A 14,671-nucleotide genomic window follows, 5' to 3' on the forward strand; every position below is an offset into this window, starting at 1 on the left:
TACTTTACAGGGTTGATGCAATAGAGATCTAAAGTATGTTTGAACAAAAACAATGTTTATTCTATAAATCCAGTTAACATTTTATGAACCCACATTAACATCTTACCAACTACCAACACTGATGACCCCCCAAAAAGATACAGTACTCTATAGATACCCCTTAATAACTTTCCAATCAACTACCATAAGTCAAAAAACTCTTTCCTTAAACAGGTATTACTTTGAAATCATCAAGTGATCTGGAGACATTCTTTTGTTTGCAGAGAGAGAGATCAATACACATCTGCTTAGTTTCAGTACAGCTCTCCAACTGAAAGTGAAACTAAACACAGAGCCAAAAAGAGATTCCAGCTCCACCCACACAATGACATCAGTGCAACCATTTAATAAAGCACACTTTTCTTAAAGGAATATTCACATGACAATAGTGTTTCAATTTTTACATTGATTTTTCTGGGCAAACATCCTCAGAAGCCTAACTCTGGTTTTAACATTTATTCCAATAGGAAACCGTGGAAGGGATTCTCCAGTCCTCTAGCCGTCTGTTTCTCAGCTGCCCGACCTTCACTGGTGGTGGGATTCTATCTTCCTGCTGATTGTCAGAGGGATTTCCTATTGCAACCATCGCACACCGCCCCGAAACCCACGGGTGGGGCTGTACTCCCGGCAGGAAAATTGAATTGCAACGACTGGAGAGTTCTGGCCCATGCTTCACTGAATGGTGTTTCACTGGAAGTGGCAATTTTCAGGAACGCAACCAACACTACCAACACTTTCAGTAAGGACTCCCTGTAACTCATCAAATGTTGAGCTATTTGGCTTAAAGTTGGGTTGAAGTCATCCAGTCTAAAAGTTTCTAATAGTTTATCAAACTAATGGGTGTTCTTCACTCAGGTACCTTCCATTCTCCATTCACATACTAATTAAGCAAGGTTAAATAAAAAGTCCAATTCAACTTCATACGATGTTTGGCGTCAGTATCTAGCAGTTGTTCTCCCACTACTTTCCGTGTCCAAAAGGTTAGGTGAGGTTATTGGGTTACGGGGAGAGGTTGGAGGCGTGGGCTTAAATGGGTGCTCTTTCCAAGGGCTGGTACAGACTCGATGGGTTGATTGGCCTCCCTCTGCATTGTACATTCTATGATGCTGCAGAGTTCTTGTCTGTCCCGGGGCCCCTTGTCGGGCTGGATGAAGCTGTCAACGACCAAAAATAACCATTTCACTGATTTGTTTATGGAGAAACAAAACCTGACAGAGTTTCCAGGAAAATTAAACTAACGCCACTGGCCTGTTCCTTTCCCTCTTTCAATCTGGTTCTAGACACATGTATAAATATATATATCCGTATATACACATGTTTTTGCAGAAACAAAGCGTAATTCCAGTTTTTAACAGAACCAGGAAGGAAACTCCACCACAATCTCGTGAAACAATTACTTCCTGATCACTTTCCACGTGAAAACAATTTGAGAGAATTTATCATGTGAAAACCAAGTAACAGTTTCAGCATAATTACCTCGTGATAAGACAAGATTCCAGAATTCTGCATGGTTGCACCAGGATCACCTCCTCCAGCAATTGGAGCAAAGAGATTTGTGTTGGAAGTTTGAAGGGTGAAGCTAATTGCAAATGTTGGGAATCCAACAAGTAGTTTTAATTTTGGTGCACCTTCGACCATCCAGTATTTCAAAGCGATATTCTGCAAAATAATATAGCTTGGTGCCTTTACTGAAGTTTTGCAGAGCAAAAAAACATTTTCTGTATTATGTTGGGAAAATAATTAAAGTGATAATATAAATAATGCCGTATAGATATCAATGTTGAGCCGACATACTTACAATATTAAAGAGCTTTTCTGGGAGAACTTCCTTGGATTCAGCAAACAGGGGACTGTGGTGCGCAGTGATACCATCCCACACACCCCGAAGATTAAATGACAACAGAGAGATAAAGTCCACATGTCTGTTCAAGGAAACACAAAATGAAGCATTGCCATCCAATTATTTCTAATAGTCAATTATATCTAATTGTGAATGGTTTACTGATTCCCAGTCAGAGTTCCAACTTTGCATCCTATCTTTGACGTTTGGAGCCAGAACAATGCTTGAAGAGAGAGGGCAGGATTCTCCGTTTAGGAGATCATGGGTATGATCTTCCGGCCTCGTTACACTTGCACTCAAATCTAACAAGGCCGGTGAGTAGCAGGAAAGGCCAAAAACGAGATTCGCAGCAGGCCCCAAACTGTGCAATGCAACCGGCCCACTCCCGTAGGTGAAATCGGGATCTGGCCGTAGCTTGCCGAGAAACCAATCCTCACCACTTCAGCCCCAAGTCTATACAATTAATGACAGCCACCCCATATCCAACGGCCTCCCATCATTCTGCGGCCTCCCCAGCAAGTGGTCACGCTGGCGCCGATTAGGACTCACTTTGAAAACGTGAACCTGGCGAAAGGGCTTCCGTGGGGAGCTGAGGAGGCAAAGAGCCTGGGTGTGCTGGGCCTGGCGGGGGTGGGGCAGGGAGGGCGGGGTTGGTGATGGTGGGGTAACTGGGAGGGCAATCGCCTGCGGCACCACCATGCCAAACTCTGGCTCCCAACTCCGTTTGGGTGGCAACCCGTGCCCCTGCCCATTTGCCCTGACGGTCACCCATAACCCCACCCATAACCCCCATGCTGAGGACTCTGGCAGCGCGCCTGAAGCATATCGCTAATAGGGTGAGGGGGGGGGGGGGGGGGATTGACTGGAGGGATGGGCAAAGGGTTTCGAGACCGCATTGCAGAATAACGTGACAGAGGCATCTAGCCCCACCCCCTACCCTGGTGACCTCAGTGATCCTCAACATGCCTGGCCCTCCTAGCTCTCCAACGACAACTAGGTGTTTCCCCAGGATGCATATCTGAGGTGGAGACTGCCAGCTGCTTACCTCATCCCCTGGCCCTCGATGCACCTGGTGGGCATCCCCTGGGGGCTGTGGGACTGGAGTTCCTGGCTCACTTGTCGATGGCACACACCCATCCGTGTCGCCCTGTTCCGTGATTTTGAGACGCGGCCTCATCAGATGGGTGGAACTCAGGGGAGTGGAAGGTCACTGTCGCCACTCCATGGGACTAGTCTGGGTCGGCACTCAGAGGCCCCTCCTCCGGGTCGGTGCCCATAGGGCCCTGGGGTTCACCTTGGGATGGAGGGCAAGATGGTTCAGCCCTTGGCTGCCCCTGAATCGTCTGGCTCTGCCCACTTGGTGGGCTCGACATGGTCCGCAACATTCTGTCGACACCCTCAGCGATCTCCTTAGTGACTGGGCCATCTTCTGCAGGGCCTCAACGAGGCCCACCTGCGACTGGGACAAGCTCTGTAGTGCCTCCGCCATGCCCATCTGAGAGTGGGACATGTCCCACAGAACCTCATCAAGGTTAGCCTGGTACTGGGTCACATCCCCAAGCGAGTCAGACATTCTGCCGAGACCCTCAGCCATGGCCATCGCCGAGTGTGCTATGCCTTGGACACCTTCACTCATGGTGCCAACATCGTGCATTAGGCTTTCCACTGCGGTCCCTATCCTGGCAGTGTTAGCCTTGGTGCCACTCATTGCCAGAGCCATCATCTGCTCCCGTAGCCTCTGGGACATTTCCAAGCGGCTGTGGATCTGCTGGAGTGACACTGATATTTCACTCTGAATGTCCCGGCCGCTCCTTATCATCTCCATCAGCTCCAGGTAACCCACTTTCAGAGGCTCAGCATCAGGCTGTCTCACCTGGGGGTCTCTGCCTCCAGCTGATGTACATCAGCAACAGTGTGGTGCTCACCAGATTGTGCCCCAGGAGCCTGACCACTAACATGTCCCACCGAGATGTGTGTATCTATGCTGGTGGGGGGGTGGGGTTGGATTTGACAGCTGAACTGCGACTATTATGTTGGCATCGTCGGAGCTTCCCCCTGTGGTGTTCTCGGAGTCTGGAGAGGAAGCCAGCCAGGATCAAGTCCGGCAACCTCCGGCAGTCTGGGCCCTCTCCCGCTGAGCAAGCATCGGCAGTCTGGGCCCTCTCCCGTTGAGCAACCACCAGCAGTCTGGGCCCTCTCCCGCTGAGCAACCACCAGCAGTCTGGGCCCTCTCCCGCTGAGCAAGCATCGGCAGCCTGGGCCCTCTCCCGCCGAGCAACCTGCATGGTCAATGGAAGCTGCAGCCAGGTCGATAGTGCGCATTCCTGACTGTCGTCCGAAATTAATTCTCCACAGGGGGGGATAAATGAAGACATGTCAGCAAGGTGAATATTCCCTTACCCATCCAAATCCAACAGGCTACATGGTGACCCTGAGTTCAACACCACCCATCACTATGTTACCTTCTGCAGTGCACCCCAGTCTCCAGCAGTGAGTGTCACTGGGCCTGTGAAGTGGGCAGCGTCTATCCTCATCACCCGCCCCTGTCAACGGGGGTACCAATGGCTACCGCAACCCGTGTCAGTGACAGGTCCTGTGGCCCCTGTCCTGTTACCCCAGTGGGGTTACTGTGGGTCTCCGGATTGGGTGGACCATGTATTATCTCGCCAGCAGGTGGCACCTCGGTAGAGAGAGACACCATGAGCCACCAATCACCTTCATGCTTAGGGGCTTGTGTGTGGACAGGTCCCGCAGATGGGGGAGATTGAAGGAAGTGTGCATCGACTGGGTGATTATCTGCAGTGTGATGAAGGTCCTGGATGTGACACACAGGCTGTGACAACCTGACCAGGGGCAGGATGGATGTGAGCAGGGGCGCGGTGGACAGGCAGGAAGACAGCTGGTGATCCTGAGGGATGGGCTAGATGAGAGTATCACTGGTGAAGTCTCTGCCCTGTGAAGGGCAATGTGCCAGGGAGGGTGCCCAATGCCATGGTGCAGGTGTCCTGTTTTTCAGTTAAAAGTTCAGTGTCGAGTTTAGTGTCAAATTGGCTGGAGCTGCCCCCACCCCTAATTGTTGAGTGGCAGTTATCTGTCAATCACCTGAAGCCTGATATGCAGCAAAAAGGTGTAAATCGCATTGAAGCCTAACTACTGTGAGCCATCTCAGTTTAGCTGGGTTCTATATAAGATAGAGTCATAAAGTGCACACTCAGTAAGCTTTGCGCACATGAAGTCGAGACAGCTTGAGTGATTGAGGCAGCCAGAGTGAGGTTTGAAGCTTGGTAATTTGGAGCAGTGTGGTAATTCGGAGCAGTGTGGGAGGAGGTGCTTTTTCCCTGCTGATTTGTTTCCTTTCTTCTGGCTTTGTAACTGTTAAGCTGCAGAGAGAGATCCAGAGAATATCATGGGAAGGTAAGTGATACAAATATATTTTCAAATTGTGGGGGGGGAAATCTGAACTGACATCACAGTAAAGCTGTGATCTGATTGGCTGGTAGTGAATCTGTTAAACTTGAAAAAAAAATAACGTTGATAATCTAATTAAATCTAATTGATTAACTGTTAAGGCGCGCAACCAAACCTGAGAGAAGAAATTAGTATTTAGCATTTAATTCTACAGTAAACATCTAGCGCCAGGGCCACATAGTTAATTGTAACTGAATCGAAGAACAATTGAAGTGTTTATTTTGAATTAATTAACGAGTACATAAATGTCACTCGTTGGGGTGCAGTGCTCTAACTGTGAGACGTGGGAGATCCGTGCTGATTCCAGCGTTCGGGTCGACTACATTTTCAGGATGTGTTGCCAATTGCAGCTCCTCACAGACCACGTGGTTCAGTTGGAGCAGCAGGTGGATGCACTTAGGAGCATGCAGGTGGCGGAAAGCATCAGAGATAGGAGTTATCGAGACGTGGTCACACCCCCAAAGTTCAGACAGATGGGTGACCACTAGAAAGGGCAGGCAGTCAGTGCAGGAATCCCCTGTGGCTGTCCCCCTCTCTAACAGGTATACCGTTTTGGATACTGTGGGGGGGGGGGGGGGGGGAGAGCCTATCAGGTGAAAACAACAGCAGCCAGAACAGTGGCATCACAACTGGCTCTGTTGCTCAGCAGGGGAGGGCAAAGTGCAGGAGAGAGATAATTATTGGGGACTCCATCGTGAGGGGCACAGATAGGGGCTTCTGTGGACGTGAAAGAGACTTCAGGATGGCATGTTGCCTCCCTGGTACCAGGGTCAAGGATGTCTCTGAACGAACATCCTGAAGGGGGAGGGTGAACAGCCAGTAGTCGTAGTACACACAGGCACTAACGACATAGGCAGGATGAGTGATGAGGTCCTGCAGAAGGAGTTCAAGGAGTTGGGCAATAAGCTCAGAAGCAGGACCTCTGGGGTTGTAATCTCAGGATTACTCCCTGTGCCATGTGCCAGTGAGGCTAGAAATAGGAGGATAGAGCAGCTAAACATGTGGCTAAACTGGTGGTGTAGGAGAGAGGGTTTCAGATTTCTGGGCCATTGGGATCTCTTCCAGGGCAGGTAGGACCTGTACAAGAAGGACGGGTTGCATCTAAACTTAAGGGGCACCAATATCCTGGCTGGAGGTTTGCCAGTGTCACTCGGGAGGGTTTAACCTTGTATGGTAGGGGGGTGGGAACCAGAGCATTAGCTTGGGAGATCTAATAACTGAAGGGGAAATACAGAACAAAAATAAGAGAACAACATCACCCTCAAGCAGAGCAAAAAAGGTGACAAGTGTGAGAAGGGAGGTGGTCAATGCAGGACTGAGGGAAAAATACCTTAATGTACCTTAATGTGCACAGTATACAGAACAAGGTAAATGAGCTTGTAGCGCACATTGAAACCGGCCAGTATGATGTTGTGGAAATCACAGAGACGTGGCCGCCAGAGGATTAGGACTGGGATCTAAATATCCAAGGATATATGTCCTATCGAAAGGACAGGCAGATGGGCAAAGGGGGCGGGGTTGCATTGTTAGTAAGGAAAGAAGTTAAATCGATAACAAGGAGCGATATAAGATCAGAAGGCATAAAACCTTTGTGGGTAGAGTTGAGGAATCGTAAAGGTAAAAAGACCCTGATGGGAGTTATGTACAGGCCCCCTAGTACTAGTCAGGATGTGGGGGGAGAAAATAAATCAGGAGATAGAAAAGGCATGTAAAAAAGGCAATATTACAATAATCATGGGGACTTCGATATGCAGGTTGACTGGGAAAATCATGTTGGCAGTGGTTCTCAAGAAAAGGAATTTGTGGAATATCTAAGAGATGGTTTTTTTGGAGCAGCTTGTGGTAGAGCCTACGAGGGAACAGGCAATTCTGGAATTAGTGATGTGTAATGAGGCAGACATGATTCGGGATCTTAGAATCATAGAATTTACAGCGCAGAAGGAGGCCATTCGGCCCATCGAGTCTGCACCGGCTCTTTGAAAGAGCACCCCACCCAAGCCCACACCTCCACCCTATCCCCATAACCCAGTAACCCCACTCAACACTAAGGGCAATATGGCATGGCCAATCCACATAACCTGCACATCTTTGGACTGTGGGAGGAAATCGGAGCACCCGGAGGAAACCCACGCAGATACGGGAGAACGTGCAGACTCCACACAGACAGTGACCCAAGGCCGGGAATCGAACCTGGGACATTGGAGCTGTGAAGCAATTGTGCTAACCACTGTGCTACCGTGCTGCCCAAATCTTAAGGTGAAGGAACCCTTCGGGAGCTTGGACCACAATATGATAGAATTTATTCTTCAGTTTGAGAGGGAGAAGCTGGAATCAGATAGAACGTAGAACATAGAACGATACAGCGCAGTACAGGCCCTTCAGCCCTCGATGTTGCACCGACATGGAAAAAAAAACTAAAGGCCATCTAACCTACACTATGCCCTTATCATCCATATGCTTATCCAATAAACTTTTAAATGTCCTCAATGTTGGCGAGTTCACTACTGTTGCAGGTAGGGCATTCCACGGCCTCACCACTCTTTGCGTAAAAACCCACCTCTGACCTCTGTCCTATATCTATTACCCCTCAATTTAAGGCTATGTCCCCTCGTGCTAGCCACCCCCATCCGCGGGAGAAGGCTCTCGCTGTCCACCCTATCTAACCCTCTGATCATTTTGTATGCCTCTATTAAGTCACCTCTTAACCTTCTTCTCTCCAACGAAAACAACCTCAAGTCCATCAGCCTTTCCTCATAAGATTTTTCCTCCATACCAGGCAACATCCTGGTAAATCTCCTCTGCACCCGTTCCAAAGCTTCCACGTCCTTCCTATAATGAGGCGACCAGAACTGTACGCAATACTCCAAATGCGGCCGTACTAGAGTTTTGTACAACTGCAACATGACCTCATGGCTCCGGAACTCAATCCCTCTACCAATAAAGGCCAACACACCATAGGCCTTCTTCACAACCCTATCAACCTGGGTGGCAACTTTCAGGGATCTATGTACATGGACACCGAGATCCCTCTGCTCATCCACACTACCAAGAATTTTACCATTAGCCAAATATTCCGCATTCCTGTTATTCTTTCCAAAGTGAATCACCTCACACTTCTCCACATTAAACTCCATTTGCCACCTCTCAGCCCAGCTCTGCAGCTTATCTATGTCCCTCTGTAACCTGCAACATCCTTCCGCACTGTCTACAACTCCACCGACTTTAGTGTCGTCTGCAAATTTACTCACCCATCCTTCTGTGCCCTCCTCTAGGTCATTTATAAAAATGACAAACAGCAACGGCCCCAGAACAGATCCTTGTGGTACGCCACTCGTAACTGAACTCCATTCTGAACATTTCCCATCAACTACCACTCTCTGTCTTCTTTCAACTAGCCAATTTCTGATCCACATCTCTAAATCACCCTCAATCCCCAGCCTCCGTATTTTCTGCAATAGCCGACCGTGGGGAACCTTATCAAATGCTTTACTGAAATCCATATACACCACATCAACTGCTCTACCCTCGTCTACCTGTTCAGTCACCCTCTCAAAGAACTCGATAAGGTTTGTGAGGCATGACCTACCCTTCACAAAACCATGCTGACTATCCCTAATCATATTATTCCTATCTAGATGATTATAAATCGTATATTTTATAATCCTCCCCAAGACCTTACCCACCACAGACGTTAGGCTCACCGGCCTATAGTTACCGGGGTTATCTCTACTCCCCTTCTTGAACAAAGGGACCACATTTGCTATCCTCCAGTCCTCTGGCACTATTCCTGTAGCCAATGATGACCTAAAAATCAAAGCCAAAGGCTCAGCAATCTCTTCCCTGGCTTCCCAGAGAATCCTAGGATAAATCCCATCCGGCCCCGGGGACTTATCTATTTTCACCTTGTCCAGAATTGCCAACACTTCTTCCCTACGCACCTCAATGCCATCTATTCTAATAGCCTGGGTCTCAGCATTCTCCTCCACAATATTATCTTTTTCTTGAGTGAATACTGACGAAAAGTATTCATTTAGTATCTCGCTTATCTCCTCAGCCTCCACACACAACTTCCCACCACTGTCCTTGACTGGCCCTACTCTTACCCTAGTCATTCTTTTATTCCTGACATACCTATAGAAAGCTTTTGGGTTTTCCTTGATCCTACCTGCCAAAGACTTCTCATGTCCCCTCCTTGCTCGTCTCAGCTCTCTCTTTAGATCCTTCCTCGCTTCCTTGTAACTATCAAGCGCCCCAACTGAAGCTTCATGCCTCATCTTCACATAGGCCTCCTTCTTCCTCTTAACAAGAGATTCCACTTCTTTGGTAAACCACGGTTCCCTCGCTCGACCCCTTCCTCCCTGCCTGACTGGTACGTACTTATCAAGAACATGCAATAGCTGTTCCTTGAACAAGCTCCACATATCCAGTGTGCCCAACCCTTGCAGCCTACTTCTCCAACCAACACATCCTAAGTCATGTCTAATGGCATCATAATTGCCCTTCCCCCAGCTATAACTCTTGCCCTGCGGGGTATACTTATCCCTTTCCATCACTAACGTAAAGGTCACCGAATTGTGGTCACTGTTTCCGAAGTGCTCACCTACCTCCAGATCTAACACCTGGCCTGGTTCATTACCCAAAACCAAATCCAATGTGGCCTCGCCTCTTGTTGGCCTGTCAACATATTGTGTCAGGAAACCCTCCTGCACACATTGTACAAAGAACGACCCATCTAATGTACTCGAACTATATCTTTTCCAGTCAATATTTGGAAAGTTAAAGTCTCCCATAACAACTACCCTGTTACTTTCGCTCTTTTCCAGAATCATCTTCGCCATCCTTTCCTCTACATCCCTAGAACTATTAGGTGGCCTATAGAAAACTCCCAACAGGGTGACCTCTCCTTTCCTGTTTCTAACCTCAGCCCATACTACCTCAGAAGAAGAGTCCCCATCTAGCATCCTTTCCGCCACCGTAATACTGTCCTTGACTAGCAGCGCCACACCTCCCCCTCTTTTGCCCCCTTCTCTGAGCTTACTAAAACACCTAAACCCCGGAACCTGCAACAACCATTCCTGTCCCTGCTCTATCCATGTCTCTGAAATGGCCACATCGAAGTCCCAGGTACCAACCCATGCTGCCAGTTCCCCTACCTTATTTCGTACACTCCTGGCATTGAAGTAGACACACTTCAAACCACCTACCTGAACACTGGCACCCTCCTGCGAAGTCAAATCTGTGCTCCTGACCTCTATACTCTCAATCTCCCGTACCCCAAAACTACAATCCAGGTTCCCATGCCCCTGTAACTGTATTACAATTAAATAGGGTAACTACAAAGACATGAGGGAGGAACTGGCAAGAATTGATTGGAAAAGGAGCCAAGCAGGGAAGACAGTGGAACAGCAATGGCAGGAATTTTGGGGGTTATTCAGGAGGCACAAAAGAAATTCACCTCAAGGTAGGAGGGAATATGCTAAGGGCAGGGAAAGGCATCCATGGTTAACCAGTGAAGTCAAGGACAGCATAAAGCGAAAGAAAAAGTAGACAAAGTGGTGGGGATTAGTGGGAAGCTAGAGGATTGGGAGTCCTTTAAAAGTGAGTAGGGGACAACTAAAAATGCAATAAAGGGAGAGAGGATGAAAAATGTAATGAAATTTAATTTTTGACCCTCCTGAAACTGAAGATGAATTTTGAGTGCAACATTGCTAGTAATATAAAAGAAGATAGGAAGAGGTTTTGACAAAATATAAAAGGTAAAAGAGAGGCAAAAATAGACATTGGTCCCCTGGAAAACGTGGCTGTGAAGTAATAATATTAAACAAAGAAATGGCAGATGAACTGAATAGTTACTTTGCATCAGTCTTCAAGAAGACACCAAAGGGATGCCAGAACTCCAGGAGAATCAGGGGACAGAGGTAAGTACAGTAACCATCACAAAGGAGAAGGTTCTGGGGAAACTGAAAGGTCTGAAGGTGGATAAGTCACCTGTTCCGGATGGACTGCACCCCAGGGTTCTAAAAGAGATAGCTGAGGAGATTGTGGAGGCATTGGTGGTGATCTTTAAGGAATCACTGGAAACAGGAAGGGTTCCAGAGGACTGGAAAGTGGCTAATGTAACACCACTGTTTAAGAAGGGAGGGAGGCAGAAGACAGGAAATTATAGGCCGGTTAGCCTGACTTCGGTCATTGGTAAGATTTTAGAGTCCATTATTAAAGATGACTCATGGAGTATTTGGAAGTGTATGATAAAATAGGACTGAGTCAGCAAGGCTTTGTCAAAGGGAGGTCATGTTTGACAACTCTGTTCAAGTTCTTTGAGGAGGTAACAAGCAAGTTAGACAAAGGAGAACCAATGGATATGATTTATTTAGATTTCCAGAAGGCCTTTGACAAGGTGTCGCATTGGAGATTGTTAAATAAGTTAAGAGCCCATGTTGTCGTGTTAAGCACACTGAGATAACACGGGCTACAACTGGATGCAGCTATAACTGAAATAGACTACAGGCCTTTGAAGTTAGTTCAATTTGACTTATTGAACCTGTCACACAGTTAGCACTGCTCTCTGTGAGTTCGACTCTCTGCTAACCTAAGTGTCATCTCTCTGGCTGACTGAACCAGACTAGCTCTTAGCCACGTTCTGTATGTGTTACGTGATATATACACTGAACTCACTCGGTAGATGTCCCTAATGGAAAGAGGCGGAGTGTGAGTGCCTCGTGCCTTTTATAGTGGGAAACCACCCCCAAGTGTTCTGCTTGCTGATTGGTTGTGTCCTGTTCTCTGTGTTCATGAGCTGCCTGTCTGGATCTCATTAAGTGCATGTCTGCATATCATGACAATGGTGTTCAGGGTAAGATCCTGGCATAGATAGACAATTGGCTGACTGACAGAAGGCAGAGAGTGGGGATAAAAGTGTAGTTTTCAGGATGGCAACTGGTAAACAGTGGTGTGCCTCAGGGGTCTGTGCTGGGACCACAACTTTTCACAATATACATGAATGTTCTGGAGGAAGGAACTGAAGGCACTGTTGCTAAGTTTGCAGATGATACAAAGGGGACAGGTAGTATTGAGGAAGCAAGGGGGCTGCAGAAGGATTTGGACAGGCTAGGAGAGTGGGCAAATAAGTGGAAGCTGAAATATAATTTGGAAAAGTGTGAGTTATGCACTTTGGAAGGAGGAATTTAGCCATAGACTATTTTCTAAATGGGGAAACGCTTCGGAAAGCAGAAGCTCAAAGGGACTTGGGAGCCCTTGTTCACGATTATCTTAAGGTTAACTTCCACGTTCAGTCGGCAGTTAGGAAGGCAAATGCAATGTTAGCATTCATGTCAAGAGGGCCGGGGATGTACTTCTGAGGCTGTATAACGCTCTGGTCAGACCACATTTGGAGTATGGTGAGCAGTTTTAGGACCCATATCTAAGGAAGGATGTGCTGGCCTTGAAAAGGGTCCAGAGGAGGTTCGCAAGAATGATCTCTGGAATGAACATCTTTTCGTATGAGGAACAGTTGAGGACTCTGGGTCTGTACTCATTAGAGTTCAGAAGGATGAGGGGGGATCTTATTGAAACTTACAAGATATTGTGTGGCCTGGATAGAGTGGACGTGGAGAGGATGTTTCCATTTGTAGGAGAAACTAGAACCAGAGGACACCATCTCAGACTAAACAGAGATGAGGAGGAATTTCATCAGCCAGAGGGTTGTGAATCTGTGGAACTCTTTGCTGCAGAAGGCTGTGGAGGCCAAATCACTGAGTGTCATTAAGACAGAGATAGATAGGTTCTTGATTAATAAGGGGATCAGGGGTTATGGGGAGAAGGCAGGAGAATGGGGATGAGAAACATATCAGCCATGATTGAATGGCGGAGCAGATTCGATGGGCCGAGTGGCCTAATTCTGCTTCTATGTCATTTGGTCTTACGGTCTTATGGTCCTGTGTTTGGGGTGGGCCCTGCTATTCCCCTGCTTCCCCTGCAGTGGGGCTGAGCTTCTGATGAGTGAACTGAGGGGTGGCAGCACCTGGTGGGCCACTGATTGAGCTTGGCCAGGCCCATCCTGGTGATGGGTCAGCTGGGGTCTGAGGGATTCCAGAGGGTTGGCCTGGGTGGACTCCCAGCTACTCCCCCGGCCCTGGCAGCAACCCCCCAGCAAGCGGAACAATTATAAACACTTTTTTCAAACTTTACTTACCTTCCCTCGCCCCCTCAACAGCCACGGTGCCAAATCCAGGTTTGTAAATACCTGTAGTAAACAGCTCCCACTGGACTTCAGCCTGAGAGGAGTGGGGCATCACGGAAGCGCCGATCACACTGGGTCTAATGCGCTAAGTACATTTAAATAAATGGAATTCCCTGTTTTGCATGCGCCCATCGGCACGGGACGCAAACCTCGTTTCCACCGCCTGGGAGGGACTGGAACACTGAACCAGCTTGCAAGGAACTAGATCATGAAGTCAGTGTGACTCAGGGGAAGAGTAGGCAAGGAGCAGATGATGAACGCAAAGGGACTGGTGGTCTGAGGTGCATTTGTTTTAATGCAAGAAGTGTAGTAGGTAAGGCAGATGAACTTAGTGCTCGGATTAGTACCTGGGAGTATGATGTTATTGCTATTACTGAGACTTGGTTGAGGGAAGGGCATGATTGGCAACTACATATCCCAGGATATCGATGCTTCAGGCGAGACAGGGGGAGGTAAAAGGGGTGGAGGAGTTGCATTACTGGTCAGAGAGGATATCACAGCTGTGCTGAGGAGGGCACTATGGAGGACTCGAGCAGTGAGGCGATATGAGCAGAGCTCAGAAATAGGAAGCGTGCAGTAACAATGTTGGGGCTGCAGTACAGACCTCCCAACAGCGACAGGGTAGTGATGATAGGAGATTTTAGTTTTCCCAACATTGACTGGGATACAATTAGAGTCAGAGGTCTAGATGGAGCAGAGTTTGTAAGGAGCATCCAGGAGGGTTTTCTAGAGCAGTATGTAAATAGTCCAACTCGGGAAGGGGCCATACTGGACCTGGTGTTGGGGAATGAGCCCAGCCAGGTGGTTGAAGTTTCAGTCGGGGATTACTTTGGGAATAGTGATCACAATTCCGTAAGTTCTAGAATACTCATGGACAAAGACGAGAGTGGTCCTAAAGGAAGAGTGCTAAATTGGGGGAAGGCCAACTATACCAAAATTCGGCAGGAGCTGGGGACTGTGGATTGGGAGCAGCTGTTTGAAGGCAAATCCACATTTGATATGTGGGAGTCTTTTAAAGAGAGGTTGATTAGAGTGTAGGACAGACATGTCCCTGTGAAAATGAGGGATAGAAATGGCAAGATTAG

The 14,671-nt window shown here is 47.9% G+C and overlaps 1 protein-coding gene across 1 annotated transcript in view; it reads right to left on the reverse strand.

The window, feature by feature from the left end:
- The window catches only part of LOC119978192 (chitotriosidase-1-like), a 58,712-nt gene that overhangs the window by 5,052 nt on the left and 38,989 nt on the right, over nt 1-14,671 (reverse strand). The window contains exons 6-7 of the mRNA XM_038819621.1: nt 1,838-1,961; nt 1,516-1,698 (exon numbers count right to left, since the gene is read on the reverse strand). Of these exons, the coding sequence (XP_038675549.1) occupies nt 1,516-1,698; nt 1,838-1,961 (307 nt within the window). The remainder of the gene's footprint in view (nt 1-1,515; nt 1,699-1,837; nt 1,962-14,671) is intronic.

The sequence above is a fragment of the Scyliorhinus canicula genome, chromosome 15, assembly GCF_902713615.1.
Source record: "Scyliorhinus canicula chromosome 15, sScyCan1.1, whole genome shotgun sequence".
NCBI lineage: Eukaryota > Metazoa > Chordata > Chondrichthyes > Carcharhiniformes > Scyliorhinidae > Scyliorhinus > Scyliorhinus canicula.